The 17394-nt window shown below is 42.8% G+C and overlaps 1 protein-coding gene across 1 annotated transcript in view; it reads left to right on the top strand.

The window, feature by feature from the left end:
- Nucleotides 1–15011, top strand: part of LOC107184854 (membrane-associated guanylate kinase, WW and PDZ domain-containing protein 2-like) — a 54963-nt gene extending 39952 nt beyond the window's left edge. The window contains exons 3-4 of the mRNA XM_015571234.1: nucleotides 4363–4501; nucleotides 14930–15011. Coding sequence (XP_015426720.1) covers nucleotides 4363–4501; nucleotides 14930–14991 — 201 coding nt within the window. The 3' untranslated portion in view covers nucleotides 14992–15011. The remainder of the gene's footprint in view (nucleotides 1–4362; nucleotides 4502–14929) is intronic.
- Nucleotides 15012–17394: the final 2383 nt, after the last annotated feature.

Here is a 17394-nt window from a genome sequence, read left to right as displayed (position 1 = left end):
GGGAAAGGGAAATAAACATACAAGAGAAAGAAAACATCAAATTTGCTAAGTCATTGCCATAGCAAAACATGTGACCAGAGTGCAAATGATGTAACTATTTCTCCCCACGAGATTCTCCACACGGTTCTTATTGAAAAGTCAGTCTCGAGACAGAAGTGTCCTCAAGTGTGGTGATTACCAAGGTCGGATTTTTTGGTTGAAATTGCTTATAACCCCTTCTCCCATGATTCTCAAGATGAGCCTTATGGAAATGTTTCATTCATTGGCGAATATATGTGGTGCACCCCGAGCAAGGTACATAGTTAAATGGGACCCACTCCCTGCCCTCTTTTGCCCCATTTCCTTCCCCACAGCCTCCCAATTCCCCACTTGGGTAGGCAATGTGATAACCTCATGACTTCAGCTCCCACCTTCAGTCTCCCACTCTCTCTCCAATTCATTCTTCTTACCAATGTCTCAGGTTGATTTCTAAACAGCACTCTGTTTTCCTGGTCCAGTTAATTCCTGTTTAAAATTTTCAGTGCCCCCAAGAACAGACATATGCCACTAGACCAGTGGAACAGAACAGAGAACCCAGAGATTGACACATGCCATTATGCTCAATTAATATTTGACAAAGGAGGCAAGAGCATACAATGGAGTCAAGACAGTCTCTTCAGTATATGGTGTTGGGAAAATTGGACAGATACATGCAAAAAGATGAAACTAGACCACCAACTTACACCCTACACAAAAATAAACTCAAAATGGATAAAGGACTTAAACGTATGATGGGAAACCATAAAAACCTTAGAAGAAGCCGTAGGCACCAAAATAGCAGACATTTGTTGTAGCAATATCTTTACCAATACAGCTCCTAGGGCAATGGAAACTAAGGAGAAAATAAACAAATGGGACTTCATCAAAATAAAAAGCTTCTGCACAGCAAAATAAACCATCAACAAAACAGCAAGAAAGCACATGGCATGGGAGAACATATCTGTAAGAATGGGAAACAGCCTAAGTGTCCATTAGTAGATTAGTGGATTAAAAAACTTTGATATATCTACACAATGGAATACTATGCTGCGGTAAAAAAAAAAAAAAAGGAATTCTTACCATTTGCAGCAGCATGGATGGAACTGGAGAGCATTATGCTAAGTGAAATAACACAGTCAGTGAAAGAAAAATACCACATGATCTCACTCATTTGTGGACTACAAAGAACATTATAATGTGATGAACAAAAATAGATACAGAGGCAAAGAAGCATCGAACAGACTGTCAAACTACAGCAGAAAGGTGGGGGAGGGTTGCAGGGGGGCAGGAGGTAAGAGACCAACCAAAAGACTTGTATGAATGCATATAAGCATAACCAATGGACGCAAGACACTGGAGTGGGAGTAAGGGCATGTGCTGGGGGCTAGGGAAGGCCGGGGGGAGGTCAATGGGGGGAAAAAAGAAGACAAATGTACTACTATTTGTAATACTTTAAACAATAAAAAAATAAAATGTTCAGTGCCTTGCTGTTGCCTTTAAAATTAAGTCCAAACTCTTGAGTAGCAGAATACAATAACAGTTTGCTGAGTGTACTATGCTCTCAAATCTCCAGGCCTTTGCATAGACTGCTCTCTCTACCTAGAATGCTGTTCCTCCTCCTTCACCTGGGGCACTCCTGCTGACACTTCAAAACTTATTTGAGATGTCACCATTTCTAGGAAATGCTCCCTGACTACCAGCCCTACGCATTCTGAGTTTGATGCCCTCCTTTCCGGTTTCATTAGAACTTTGCTAATACCTCTGTCATAACAAAGGTATATTGAATAATAATAATAATAATAATAATCATCTTATTTACCCTCTTTCTCTCCAACTACACTGGGAATTATTGTAGAGAGAAACTATACCATTTATCACTCTCTTTATTTTATCTCCCTAATAGACTGTGTAGCACCTAACAGGTACTCAGAAATTGTTTGATGAGTGAAGAATCTCAAAGTATAGAAGGGAAGACAGAGAATCACAACTCTGTGTGAGGTGTGAGAAACCACAGAGTGGGATGTAGTGATGATGCCTGGACACTTCTGCTTTAGAAGAAGACAGGGTGTAGGAAGGTGTCCCACAGAGAAGATGCTTACAATGGCCTTGAGGAAGGTTGGGAGATCACCAGGCCCATGGGGAGGAGAGGCAAAGATAGTGGTGGCACGTGGAAATGCCTAAATGCCTCAGTTTGCATGATGCATTGGGGAAGATTTCCCTTAGAAGAATGGAGACGATATCCATAATAAGTTAATAGGAGATTAGTGGAATAATCCAGTTAAAGGCCTGAACTGAGCTAGTTAGCAATGGAATCTAATTTGAGAACAGAGACAGATGCAGAGAAGTTGAGGAAATAAGGAGCCAGCATGAACCCCCGGTTTCTGGCTTGGGTGCATGGTGGTGGCATAACCAGCCTCAAGAATTAAGAGGAAACACTGCTTTGGTAGAAAAATGGTAAGCCCGGTCTGCTGGGGTTGAGTTGGAGTTGTCCGTCGGACATCTAGGTGAAGATATTAGTAATCAATTGGATATGTGTGTCTGGCTAGGAATGAAGACTCACTGTTATAACTTCATTAGAACTTTTGTTTTACGTCTATAATTTAATTCCATGCCATGAGGTTTCAGTCATGAGTGAGGACTGATAGGAGAGGCATAATTGGTCCCATTTGCCTCTGGCTTGGATGTGTCGCCTCTAGCAAGCTACTGGACTTTAGGCTGTGCCTGTTGCCTTATGGGAAAGAAGACAGTTAAGGAGACCTGAAAAAAATAATGTTGCAAACATTGGCCTTAAAAAAAAATAAATTTAGTCCTGTCTTTCATGATTCTTCTGTGGGATGTGAAATTCATGCCAGTGAGGCCAACCTCTTCTACCTCCCAAAATCACATACTTCTAAGGGCCACCAAGTATTACATAAAGAGAGAAGTCTTTCCCTTTGTTGCATTGGAGTCCTTACCCCTGAAGAATTGTCTTTAGGTAAAGATGTTATTTCCTTGCTACAACAAATACGTGTTTGTTCTGTCCTCCACTTTTCAGGAGGTGGACTTCTTCTAGTGCCCCCTTGCCACTGGGATGGCAGTTATGCCTGTTCGGCCCAGCCGGCAGCACCCACCTTGGTAGCGCTCTCCTACAGAGAGTTCATTTGCAATTCTGTCTGCATTGTGGAGTTTAGACTGAGATCTGCTTTGCTTAAGGGTCCCAACTGAAATAGCATTTTTACAAAGCAACTCATTGTGCTTTTCTGGCTAATTTGTCTTCAGTGATTCCCACTGAAATGAAACATATTTTAATTCAAAGTTTCCTGACGATGATGGCACTTGGGAGTTACATGATGAGCTCATGGTTGAACCTCTTTTATTCCAAATGTCTATTCACAAAGGCTAAATGGGAATTGCTTATGGAACGCAGGCATTTCTGACAAATCAGGAGGAATTGGTATTTAACCGAACAGCTCTGGCAACCAGGTGTGAACAGAGCAAAGATTTAGCAAGGGCACTAGTCATGTGTAGAGAATGGAGGATCCCATTTCTAATTCAAAGGACTGTGACAGAAAACTCATCATCGAACTTGAATATCAACCAACCCGTGTTTACAAAGAAGGCAATATCACAATAGCACCCGGGGAAATTTAAATGATGCATAATGAAAATTCGCAGAAAAGCCCAAAACCATTCATTCCATCCAACACACTGAATCAGATGCTGCACTAAGCCCAAAGCTGGCATTGTCCTCGATGAAAAGGCCTTAAAATATTTATTTCTTGTTTCAAAGCAAAGGTACTGCGTTATTTGGAATAGTGGTATCAAATCTATTCCCTAATGTAAAAATTAAAAAAAAAAACACTAGCCCTAACCGGTTTGGCTCGGTGGATAGAGCGTCAGCCTGTGGACTGAAGGGTCCCAGGTTTGATTCCAGTCAAGGGCATTACCTTGGTTGCGGGCACATCCCCAGTAGGGGGTGTGCAGGAGGCAGCTGATCGATGTTTCTCTCTCATCGATCTTTCTAACTCTCTATCTCTCTCCCTTCCTCCCTGTAAAAAATCAATAAAATATATATTTTTAAAAACCACTAAATAGTTTATAGTCTCTGCCATACTGACTAAATATAAGTGACACATCACCACAACCTCCGTGGTCTGATATCTTAATTTCTATAAAAGTAAATAAGTTTGGTGGTCAGATTCAGGATGCAGCCGGGGACCAGCTTCTTCTAAGGGGCAGCAGGCTGTAACCAAATCGTTTGGCTGCTCCCCGGAAACTGGTAATCTACGATGCTTATCTAATCTGTTGGAAATGCAACTTGAGTAGAACCGTCTGTGGGTGACTTAATGTTTCTTTAATTACCAGGTAGGAGATCAAATCATTGAAATCAATGGGGAGAGCACCAGGGACATGACACACGCCAGAGCGATAGAACTCATCAAGTCTGGAGGAAGAAGAGCGAGGCTGCTGCTGAAGCGCGGGACGGGGCAGGTCCCAGAGTATGGTGCGTTTCACGTTTCGATTCACCTTTCCTCTGTTTCTCTCATGTACTGTAAGTGCCTATGTTTATTTATAAGACTTTGTCAGTTACTTCATTCTACCTGAATACGTATTCAGCTATCCATAGATATCTATACGCATGTATACATTTGAGCACAAGATATATATGTGTGTGTTCTTTCTTTTGCTCCCACAGTTAAGTAATGTTTAAAATAGCAAATATAGAAACTTTCGGGGCATCTCTGAGTGTGCTGGGAGATCCAGCCATCACTATGATACTAGAACTTCCATAATTTGACTGATAGTCTTCTCTGCATTTGAGTCCACAGTAATGTATCAATTATTTCCTAAAATTGCTCATGCATCACACTGTCCCAGAGGATGTGTAACGGGGGCCAGGAGAAAAGCAAGAACAGATCTTCAGGGTGTGAAAATGAAAATGTAAACTTCAGTTCATGCGGTGATCACATTTCCTTGGCATTTTAGGGATATTCAAAAAATTCACACCCATATTGTGTAGCTACATGTTTTTGAGGAAGGCTTTAAAGTGCATTTTAATGCATACATTTTCTTCCAAAATCTTTAATGGTGTTATTTTCAAGGGGCCCACTTAAGGCACCATTGACAGCATTACGGAGGAACTTCTGGGGGGTCATTACATAACCTGAGCTGTTTTTTAATTAATGTCAAGAATAACAGGCAGAGAGACAGACAGGTATCAGTGAAGAGCAGTGTAGATAATGCCCTTCCAGATTAGGGAAAAGGGATCTAACTGCTGACCTGAACAAGTGGTTCAAACTGATGATCTAGATCAGTGGTTCTCAACCTTCCTAATGCCGTGACCCTTTAACACAGTTCCTCATGTTGTGTTGACCCCCAATTTCATTGTTACAAATTGAACATAATTAAAGCATAGTGATTAATCACAAAAACAATATGTAATTATATATGTGTTTTCCGATGGTCTTAGGCGACCCACAGGTTGAGAACTGCTGATCTAGATAAACTGACTCTCATTTTCACTCCTCCATTCCCTACCTTCTTCCATTCCAAAAATTCTAAATAGTACTTTTCCCTCTCAATTTTGTTTTCCTAGGTTACCTTATTTATTGTTTAGCAGGTCAGTATAGTCCTGAGTTCAGTTGAAATATCTGAATTCAGAAGCCCTTACATATTTTGTGTCCAGGTTCTTGATACTCCTACAAAGAGGGGCAGCAAGCCCTCACATCAAGAGTGGGAAAGGATTCAGAACTTTCTGGAGGGCCGGCTCCATGCCCAAGGATATACTTCATCCCAAGTGGCAACTCTTAATATTTGGATGAAATAAAATATTTTTAAATATTGATATTAGCAATAAGCACAAGCCTGATCCCGTTAAATGAATCTGGCATTAATCCCTTCATAGAAAGAATCTGAACACTTGGGGTACAGTAACTTTTGGCCCCTGGAGCATGACGTGATTCAGTAACATCAAACTGGCCTGTGAGAGTCTATCACTTCTAAAAATACCTCATTTTAAAGGTGTGTTTCACCCCATGGCAAGACCTGACTATTACCTACCAGTGGTCGGCAAACTCATTAGTCAACAGAGCCAAATATCAACAGTACAACGATTGGAATTTCTTTTGAGAGCCAAATTTTTTGAACTTAAACTATATAGGTAGGTACATTGTTATTCACTTAATTAGGGTACTCCTAAGGCTTAGGAAGAGCCACACTCAAGGGGCCAAAGAGCCGCATGCGGCTCGCGAGCCACAGTTTGCCGACCCCTGACTATGCCAAGGAATTTTCATCAAGCTAATATTGTTCTTGTTGTTCTAACAGGTTAGTCTTTAAAATGTTAATCTGAGCAACGTGGCTCTCCTGGGCTTTCTTTTCTCCTGTACAATCACTGTTTGGCCCGCACTTGCAGGGTCTGCCACGCCAGCTGCTTGTCTGTAGTGGTCAGTTAGGACAGTACTGCTGAGCCGCCTCTGGCAGAACCTATAATGCATAAGCATGAAGCTGCCTCAAAGCATCTTTAAGGCAAAATAAACACATGTTTTTGAACAAGATAAAAATTCCAGATCATGTCAACATTATCCCATTAATTCTTAAATATTACCCAAAAATATCTACTTAAGGTTAAAATCTAAAGTGAACTAACACAGAGAGTTCGCTAAATATCTGAGCACACTTTTGAAGGATGAAAACTCTTGCGATATTGCAGAATTGTGTCTGAATATATTTGAAAATATAACATTAAATTGTACTTGCTGGTAATGAGAGCTCATCAGCTACTTTTGATGATAGAGTGACATGGATTTTGACTGAAAAATAACTTAGCAATTATACCACAAAAGACGAAATTTAATAGACTAGAGCAGTTTCCTTTAGGGAAGTAAAAGAATAATCATAAACCAAGTAAACATTCGTTCTTCAGGAAACTCTGAGCTAAAAGACGCATGGTTATGTATGAGAAACCAAGACGGTTAAGGATCCGATGGGCATCTTTGAGGATACTGTCATCAAATGGTATCTCTGGAAGGTCATATGGCAGTGGGTTGGGGGGAGCGGTTTCAGCGGCCCCCAAGACCACTCCACGTTCAGAGATTTGCTAAAAGGCTTACTGGGCTCCTGGGGCACAGAATATAGTCATCCTCATAACAAGATTTATTACAGTGCTTTAGTAAGGATACACAGTAGGATCAGAAGGGGAGAAAATACAGGCAGACACTGCAAGAATCCACGTGCAGGCTTCCTTATTCTCTATCTATTATCTATCTATCTATCTATCTATCTATCTATCTATCTCCCTTCACCTCCACCCCGTGAGGGATCACCAGAGAGCACTCTTCTCCCAGCAACAAAAATACAGCAACATATGTGTGACGTTGCTACCTAGGGAAGCTCATTTGAGACTTGGCACCCAAGGTTTGTAGTGGGGGCTGATCATACAGACACTCTGCCTATCACATACCAAAATTCCAGTATCAGCCTGCCCAGGTAGCTCAGTTGGTTAGCGTGTGAGTTCAATCCCTGGTCAGGGCACATACAAGGATCAACCAATAAATGCATAAATAAGTGGAACAACAGATCTCTCTCTCTCTCTCTCTCTCTCTCTCTCTCTCTCTCTCTCTCTCTCTCTCTCTCTCTCTCTCTCTCTCTCTCTCTCTCTCTCTCTCTCTCTCTCTCTCTCTCTCTCTCTCTCTCCCTCCCCTTCCTCCTTCCCTCCCCCCACTACCCTCCCTCCTTTTCTCTCTCTCTCTCTCAAAATAAAAAATAATAAAACAATTCCAGTCTCCCCTAAGGAAAGCAGGTGTTCAGCATAAACCACTTTGTTTGTGCAAATACCTGGGGTACAGTGACACACCCTTACCCTTTAGAGAAAGGTTTCTATTAGAGGACAATTGACCAGTCCCAGTCCCGGATGCCAGCAAGGACCAGCTTTGCAAGCAGACATTTGTGAGGATAGCAGTCACAGCCTGCTATTTAAATTCTTTCCTGCACCAGGAGCAAACCAAAGAAGTGGCCACATCCATGGCCATACAAATGACCCCAACGTGAGTAGTGCCCACAGCCAAAGAACATCATCATTCCTCCAGCATCAGTTAAACAGACTATACCATGAAACAGACGTTTTTTGTCCAAGATAAACTAGAGTGCATTTTAATTAAATTGGCAAAGGGGAAGGGAGGACAAAATAAAATAATAGCAACAAGAACATCAAAAAGTGCTCAAGTGTACCAGTAAATATAACCAAGAATATAATCCACTTTGTCTAGATGCACCCTAATCACAGGAAAACTGGTTTTTCTGTCAGCTATGAGTTTGGTCCTATGTTTGTTTCATTTGTTTGCCTCTTTAAGATCCTAAGGTTGGCATAAAACCCATCCTTAAAAGATTGTTAAAGGAGGTTATCAGAATCCTTAGGAGACATAACCTAGTAGCAAGCTGTTCAGACTTAACCCAGCCTGGGAGAGCGAACTTTGAAGATGAGGGACTGAAGAACACGCCTGTGGAAGGGCTTTAAGTGATATCGCCAGCCCTCCCTCTGACACCTACAGAACTCAGACCAGCTTTGAGGCAGGACCCTTATCTGGACTTCGGTCCGGGCCAAGGAAAAGCCGATCTCAGTCAAGAGAAATACAGAACTCCCACTCCATGTCCTTAAGGTGATCTGTGACAGGGAGATAAGGGCAGGGACAATTGAAAGAAAAAAATACCACGGGTAACCTGTCAGCTTGTTGACTAAACAAAACCAGCGTGAATCCCAGTGAGCTGAGGAGAGGAATAAGTCTGCTGCAAACAAGCCATCCATAATTACCGTGAGACTAATCGTCGAGTGACACCTCCGCCAGTTCAGAGGCGTAAATCAACCAACGCAGCCGAGAGGGTGGTGGCTGCACACTGAGGCTGCGAGCAGCTGCGAGGGGAGTCGGGACATGATAAGGGCTTTGAAGAAGTTGCTTTTATAGCTGAGTCCTTGAAAGAGAAGCTCAGGAGCTAGACACTTCAACTCTACTCTAGTCCTCAGGATAAGAATTTGTTGATTATAAACCCAACAGAGAGTGTAAGTTCCCCCTTCCCTGACACACATCTCAACACCTGGCAGGAATAAGGAACCTCTCCACCGTACTGAGAAAAAAAATCAAGAGATGCTACAGCACAAGGAGCGTCCTCCTTAATGGATGTTGCTCTTTGAATTACATCTTAAATGGTTAAGAGAAAAGCATGTATGCACCCTGGTCTTCAAGCTGCAAAGGAGTGAGTTGTACAAATTAGCTCCCTGCCTTGACCGAGAGGGGTCCTTCATCAGCATCTGGGGATGTCAACGTGAACATTCCCTTGATTTGTACACTGAGCCACAGAGCCAGGGTCAGGGGGAGGGAGAAAGAGCAGCCATTGGATGGAAAGAATTCTCTACACAGGCTGTTCAGACCCACGCACGCCTTCCCTCATAGTACTTGCTGTTCAAATCTGATCCAAATAAAGCAAAACAGAAATGTGTTTTCCAGACTCAGTGGGTGGTCTGGCCTGTTTATTCTCTTTAAAAGCAAAGGGCAGGTCTTTGTGACTAGAACGCTGACGGGAGTCTGTGAGTGAAAGGGAGTCTCCAGTGGCCTTCGGAGACCAGCCAGGGTTATAAGGACAAGCAGAATTCTCACAAAATCAATGGCCCAGCGACAGCTAACACCAAATGCCCACGCAAAAGGAAAGAAATAACCAATCCGTGAATTAGGCTTCTGCCTACGCTTCCATTTTCAAAGTTAATTGTGTCTTTAATAGGCTTTGACTTGATTACAGGCCTTTGGTAAATGAAATTATTTACTTTTTATAAGTATAATAAAACTGCATTAAGTAAGTAAAAATCTGACTGAGCCAGTGACTACAGCTAAAGAAATAAATGGGCCAAATAGTTTAGTTAAAGGTCTTCCTTTAATCAACAAATAAAAAGTGTTTTACAATGATCTTTGAGAGCACCAGATTAAGCAGTACCGGTCTCTGCTCATCTGGCAATAGGCAATGTTTACTTGTTTATCCCTTAAGAATATACATTGACAAGTAAAATTGTAAGCATTATCATCGTTTACAATTATTTAAGTTCTTTCTTCCCTCTGATCATACAAAGATAAACCTCAGACAGTATACCCCTACCAAATAGGCCATGTGAGACAAAGCCTGTAATTAATATCATTCACTGATATCATTACTATTTCCTCAACTAAACCAGGATTTTCTGAGCACCTACTATGTGCAAAGCAACCACTTTGTAGACACCACAGGTAAGATAGTTCTGGCCCTCAGTGAGCTGACAATCTAAGAATGAAGTTTAGTGTAACAACGGATCTAACAGATTGGTGACGGGTTAAAAGGTCCCAAAGGATCTGCTCCAATATATTTCATTAATATTTTATTATTAATTACAGAATGTAATTAGTACTTCTAGAGTGTTAAGGATCCTTGAAAAGTACTTGGCTTCTTTGGTTCATTAAGCATTTTCTTTTGTAATATTTATACTAGTACTCCCTACTTTTTCTGAAGAAAGAACTTGCTGAGTACAGGTAAATGTCGCCTTAGACCTTATCTGAATTATACTAAATTCCAAGTTAGTGAGCCAACACTTTATCGAGCAAATTTGCTCATCATGACTCTTCCCCTCCAGCCTCAGGGAGCCTGGGGCACTGTAACCTCACATCCCAAGGCTTTCTTGGGGAGTCCTAGGCCCCACAATAAAAGGCGAGGGGAGGGTCGCCATGCCTTCGCCTCTTCCTCAGAGGCCAAGTTTATGGGAGCTTTAAGTGGTTCCATAGCCTTTGCACTAATTCACCTGCATTTTAATAGAGCAAAAGGCAGCTTGCTTCAAGAATAAATTCTGAAATTTAATTTCAGCTTCTGACATTCATGGGTGAGTGTATCTTCCTTTTCCATGAGAGGCTCCACAAATCACTCCAGTCACCTCTCCTGAGTCAGAGCCGGGAAGACACAGGCTGCCAGGCAGAGCCCTGCTTCGTCCTGGCTGAAGGGCTCAAGCTGCTCTCTGTGGCGTTTGGGCAACCCCAGGAGATTGTCCCGCCACGAAACATCCGGCAGCTTTCTGTTTCATGGGTCAGGCAGGGGCTTCCTTAAAGTACACAAAACTCTGAAATCACTCTCCCCATGCTCAGCCAACACCTCACTGATTCTTTTCAGTGTTTCTAGGATGAGGACAAAATCCCATTTCTTCACATGATTTATTTGGAAACTGTGGGCTATAAGCATATTCCATCTTGTGGGATAGTCTTACATGATGCACAACATGCATTTTTCTTTTTAAGTATATAGTAAGTGACCCCCTTCCCCAAGTCCTCACTCATGAGGCATTTAGACCATGATAAAATATATTAGACCATATCGTCAGCAAGAAACCTACCAAGAACCCATCTGGTTCTTGAGTTCCAACCTCCTTCCATTCCCAAGCGCTTAAGCTGTTGCAGGAGATGCCTGAATGAAGAGATTCTTTCCCAAACCCCCCTGAGAAGCACTCCCACAGCATCTTGGAAACCTAAATATCCCACTTCCTTTGGTACCTCCTGAGCCAGGTTTTAGGCTCTGATAAGAACACTCCCCTTCTTCCCCAACGCGAAGCCAGTACGCTCTCCCGAGGGAGGGCTGCTGCCACGGAAGTCCAGGGAGGAGGCAGATTTCTTAGAGGCAACGCTGCGGAATACTGTAACAACGTTGGAACAAAGAAGTCACGAATGAAGAGAATATTTTTACATGGTACCAGGAGTGGGGAGTGGAGATGAAGAATTGAGGTTAAGAGAAAAGAAAGCATGCATTGTGGTTTTAAAGATACACACACACACACACACACATACACACACACACACACACACACACACACACACACACACTTGAGCGGATTTGGCCCCGGCTCTATATTTTTAAAGTGCCATTCCAGAGAAATCATGCCCTGGAGATTGTAGTATTTATCTCTTCTGGTTCTCTTGTAAAGGCTGGGCCCACAGGAGCTTTTACCACTTGCTGCCCTCTTTATGTCTTGTCGGCCTCCCGCCATTTGAGAGCACCTCACCCCTCAACCCGGCTCCTCTTTTGCCCATTCAGTCTGAATAGCCCTCCAGACATGCAGCCATTACAGCGCTTTTTAAAGCAGACCAGATTTTCCTCCCACTGTCCTCCCGTTTTCCATCTCAGGCGTTTTGACCATCTGAGCTCAGCTCCCACCCTCCCCACTAAGGAGAGTCTGACCGTGTGGTTCAGAGCGTGAGAATATCTTTTCAAGGTGAGCTTCTAGCCCCTCAGCGAGACCCGTAGGAAGCTGTGCTGAATGCCAGAACTATTTCCCACTGTCTGATTTGCTCTCGTCTCAAAGCAGCGATGGTGCAGAAAAGGGTTTGATCCCTGTGAAGAGGTTTGCCAACAAAACCGTTATCCAGGTGCTCAAAGTGAAGTCCTTAAGTCAGATTCTTGGGTCCAGCCAACTGCCAGGACCAGCAAACGTCAAGTCTCCAGGCCTCCCTTCAGAGGCCTATGCCTACTGTCCCATCCTGTGTTCCTTCGCCAAACAACCCACCAGCTTCAATTTCTAAACTAAAATGCTCTACGCCACTCATTTCTGGTGGAAGAAATAAGGCCACTTTTATGTTATTCTAGAACTCTGCCTGCAGCCTTTTTATTGATTTCAGAGAGAGCAAGGGAGAGGGAGAGAGAGAGAAGCATCAATGCTGAGAGAGAATCATGGATTGGCTGCCTCCTGCACGCCCCGTACTGAGGATCCAGCTCGAAACCTGGGCCTGTGCCCTGATTGGGAATTGAACCATGACCTCCTGGTTCATGGGTTGACACTGAGCCACACAGGCCGGGCACTGCCTGCAGTCTTGCTCATAGATAAGATTACCCTGATGACCTGTTCTGATAAAGACCTCCCAATACTTCTTCTTAACTGAACACCCTCAGTCAGGACCGAAGATAAAATCATATCATGCCTTACTCCTGGCTTGAATTATATGCTCTAATTATAGCAAAATCTCCAAACTTTGAGAATCTCACATTCTTCAGTGTGTGGTTTGGGTTCAAATTTTTTTAATAGAACAAGAAACACACACATAGCCTGGACCGAAAAGCTGTTGACTACAAAGTGGCTCAGACATTTGCTTACAAAGTAACCTTTGCCCTTCTGTAGGAAGGTGTCTGGTCTTTCAGCCGCACTCCCCAACAGACAGGAACCTGGCCTCGCCAGGACCCTGGCTTTAGGGCGGGACATACACGCTCATAAAGTGTGCATGGCTTGTGTCTAGCGCAGCCCGCAACTCTCCATTCTTCACAGTTCTTGGCAGTTTTGACCCCGGCCTTCACGGCAATTTATCTCCACCCAGTTCTGGGCTCTTTTATCTGACCTTCTGGCCTTGAAGTTTCTTAGCACATGTATCTTTCAAGCCCACTACAGGCCACATTTAAAACCAAATGAGAGCCTTCCCCGTGCGACATTAAAACAGCTTGATCATTTCTGCACAAAATTACTTGCATCTTGGCAGGGCTAACTGTAACTGGTAAATTCAATTAATAAATCCTGAAATTTAATTTCTACTTCTGACATTCATTGTTAAGCATTCGTTTCCTTACCACAGAGAGGTTCCACTTTCCATTTAAGCGCGAGGTATTAGTTCCCACCCGGAGGCTCCCTTCCCTCAGACACACACCGTGCTCCGGAAAACACCCCATGCCATGCGGCGTCATCGGAAATCTGCGGGAGCACATTCCATCCTGCACAGGCAGGCCAGGTCTCCACAGCACCAGGTGTGCAGCACGTTAGGCATTTAAAGGGACTGTCATCAGTATAGACTGTCAAAAAGGGGACCAGGCCTCCAAAGGGCTGAGCTGCCTGAGTTAAACACTTCTGATCACATTAACCTCACATCCCTTTTCCTCTCACCGTGCGGAGCTGAGAGAACACAGTAGTAGGTGTTCCTCTCCTAAAGACAGTAGTTGCAACTCCCAGGGGCCTGTCTCTTAGAGATTATTGACTTAGATGTCCTTGAATTTCTAGGACCTATTGTTATCTACATAAAGAACTACAACCACTGAGGCCTGGCCAGGTGGCTCAGTTGATTGGAGTGTCATCTGTACATCAAAAGGTTGCGGGTTTGATCCCAGTCAGAGTGCCTATAGGGGGTCATCCCATCAATATCTCTCTCTCTCTCTCTCTCTCTCTCTCTCTCTCTCCTACCCCCTTCCTTTCTCTCTAAAAAATCAATAAAAACATATCCTCCAGTGAGGATTTAAAAAAGAAACTATAGCCCATGAGCTGAGATAGACACTCACCAAACAACTACCAAGAAGCTGGGTTCAAGCACAGCGCTGGACAGGTGTGTACAGCAAGTACAGCAGGCAAGGCATTGCTGCATTTCTGTCAGCTGTATTTTTTCCCAGAAAACAATTACAGCCAGCAAGTTAACTGTGAACTCTGACTGTAAATAAGCAAATTGTCAGAGGTGAGGGGAACTATAGGAATTTATGAGATTATTAGAGAAAACATAAGTGTAAACATGAGCACGCCCTATCTTTAATTTGAGAATTTTTCAAAATTTTGGAAATGATTACTGTGACTGATTCTCAAATGACAGCTGATATCACTGAAACACCTCATCATTATGAAAAAATTCTGATAGTACCATTGCATCATGGAAAAAAAAATTTATACCTCCTTAAAAGCACCTCAGAATGCCCTCAATATTTTGAGAAAAATCTACTTTTAGAATACACATGTAGCTCAGTCTTTCACTAATTTCACTTGCTGCATGCTTGATATGATTAGCTTTACTTAAAGTCTTTATTCCTACTGCCTAGATAATTTTTATTCAGCTGCTCTAAACATACTAAGCAATCTTGATTCTAACAGTAATAATATATCTTTGTCACTGGTTCTGTTAATTCTAATGATTGGTCCTAGGCTGTTCCTCCCCTTCCTTTAGGAATGGTACCTTCCAGTCTCTCCATGTGCATGAAAAGTGACAAGCATGGGTCCCCATATTTCTACTTATTGGGCCACCCTAAAGACACGGTTTGTAAAATCTGCATGAATATTATCTTTCTCTAATGAGCTTTGGTTTTGTATATGTTTTTAACGGATGTATAATGCTCTCTTTCATAGTAGCTTGTCTAATCACTGCTAGAGCTCTGAAAATATTTATAGCTAAGACCATATAAGTGATAGGGTTGGTGGGTTCATGAATGGCCCAGCAGGGGGGAAGGGCCGGGAGAATAGAGCAGACGCAGCGCTAGCCAAGTTCTGCCCCACACACTTTGGCAAAGGAGTGATAAGAGGCCAGAGGACCCAGTACACTAAATCTACTTAGCGCAGTTGTGGAAGACTCTACCCCAACCAAGAGGTGACATGGTAGCTGGGACTGGAGTGAAAAATCCTCCATCGGCTTCAGTGCAAATGACTAAACATTTCCTCTCAGCCCTACTTTAGACAGCAGTAAGTCAGGCCACCCTTTTTGCACCAGACAGAAAGAGAGCCACAGCCACCAGACATTCCAGCCCTAGAACTCAGAACTCCACTGGCTATCCCAGTATTCCCCAGCCTGCTTTGTGGCACTTATCCACTCAGGACTGCATCTTACACCATCCCTCCTCCATACTCAGTGCTACACCAAGTTTAAGACAAGGGGTTGGGGGGGAATCTTTGAAAGTAGTCATAATTTTGTACCTGAACAGCATTCATCACTATTTCAAAACGAACATTCTCAAGTGTTGGCTATGTTTTAGCCTAAAATTTAGTAAAAATTCTTAAGAAAAAAGTGTACCCTGTCCTATATAATAAAGGGCTAATATGCAAATTATCCCCTTGACCGGGAGTTAAACCAAGGGGCGGGGCCGGACTGCCAAACACCCACGTCCGCTCCCCCCAGTCAGCCTGGGCAGATCGGCCCCAATCGGGGTGGGCTAGCTGGAACCCACCCGTGCACAAGTACGTACACCAGGCCTCTAGTATATAAATAAAGCAGAATATAATAGATAGCCTTGCAAATATGGTCCGAGCAACTTTTCATCCCTCAAACACATCCTTAGAGCAGACCACATTTCTTTTCCACTGTCAGATCCTGCAAGTGGGCATGTGATTCTGGCACAATGTAATAGGACTGGGATTTTTAAATGTCAGCTTGACTTTTTAACAGAAACTGATACTCATGCTCAATCCCCGTGGTTTGCCATAGAAGCTTGACTCAGACTGACACATTTTTCAGTTCTAGTTTAATTCTACCGCATCCACACAGGCACAGCCGAGGTTGGGCACCTCTCCACCAAACGCTTTCAGTTAGCTCTGAATGTTTCTGAAATATATTTTCCAATTGTTAATGACCCTGCATATTGCCATCCAGGTCTGGTTTAATATTAATATAAAAGGCAATATTATTCACCGAGTGATTTAAGTGGTCTAACACTTCCTCATCAAATAGTTTCATATCGATATAAATATCTACATATACACACATGTACCATTGCAACCATTGTTCAAAGATGTCTACAAACATAGGAACTTTAAATGTGTCATTTCTCTAAAGTGTCTGTCTCTCAAGGAGAAGTTATTAATAAGAGGAAACCTAAATTAGGAAATAAAGGAGAAAGCTGCGAAGTACTTAGAGAAGGAATAAAGCCATGGTGCAGTTATTGGGAAATCTAGTCCAGTGATCTTGGTTCAGGCACATGCTTGCCATATAATTCACCTTAACTGGTCTGTAATTCATGGAGGTGAGGGGACCTGAATCAACCAATTCATTAGAGTCACTAGCTTAAACACAAAAGGAGGAGGAGGAGGAGGGAGAGAAGGGTTCTTTGTGGTTTTGGTTCAGTTCCACAAACATCTATCAGGCACCTTGCTTGGTGCTAGGAGTATAAAGACACGTAAGAGAGTCTCTGCCCATAGGTATTCACAAACAAGTAGGGGTTACAGAGAAAATCAGGCAATGAAACAAGTATGAATAGTATTGGCAAAAGAGGATAAGAGGTCAAAGGACCCAAAACACTAAATCTACTTAGCAGAGTTGTAGAAGATTCTACGCTACCCAAGAGGTGACAAGGTAGCTGGGCCTTGCCTGACAGGTAGCATTGCACCAGTGTGGGCAGGAGGTAAAGCAGCTGTCACACAGGCTAAATGGGAGAGGGGGAGGGACAAAATGAGAGAATATTAAAGTGGGGCTCTATAAAAAAGGGCCTTCTGTGCCAAGCAAAGGAACTCGAATTTTATATAATCAGACACCAGCAAAAATAGTTTAAGGGGGAGGATAAAATATTTGGAAATATATCTCCATAGTATTTAAGATGGATTTTATAAGAAACTGGAGGCAGTTATGTTATTGTAAAAGTTGAGGAAGCTGATGTGAGGAAAAAAATAGAGAAGTGGTGATGGAA

The sequence above is a fragment of the Myotis davidii genome, unplaced genomic scaffold (assembly GCF_000327345.1).
Source record: "Myotis davidii unplaced genomic scaffold, ASM32734v1 scaffold125, whole genome shotgun sequence".
In the NCBI taxonomy this organism is placed as follows: domain Eukaryota; kingdom Metazoa; phylum Chordata; class Mammalia; order Chiroptera; family Vespertilionidae; genus Myotis; species Myotis davidii.
The sequence above is the reverse complement of the archived record's forward strand: the minus strand, read 5'-3'. Positions and strand labels throughout refer to the sequence as shown.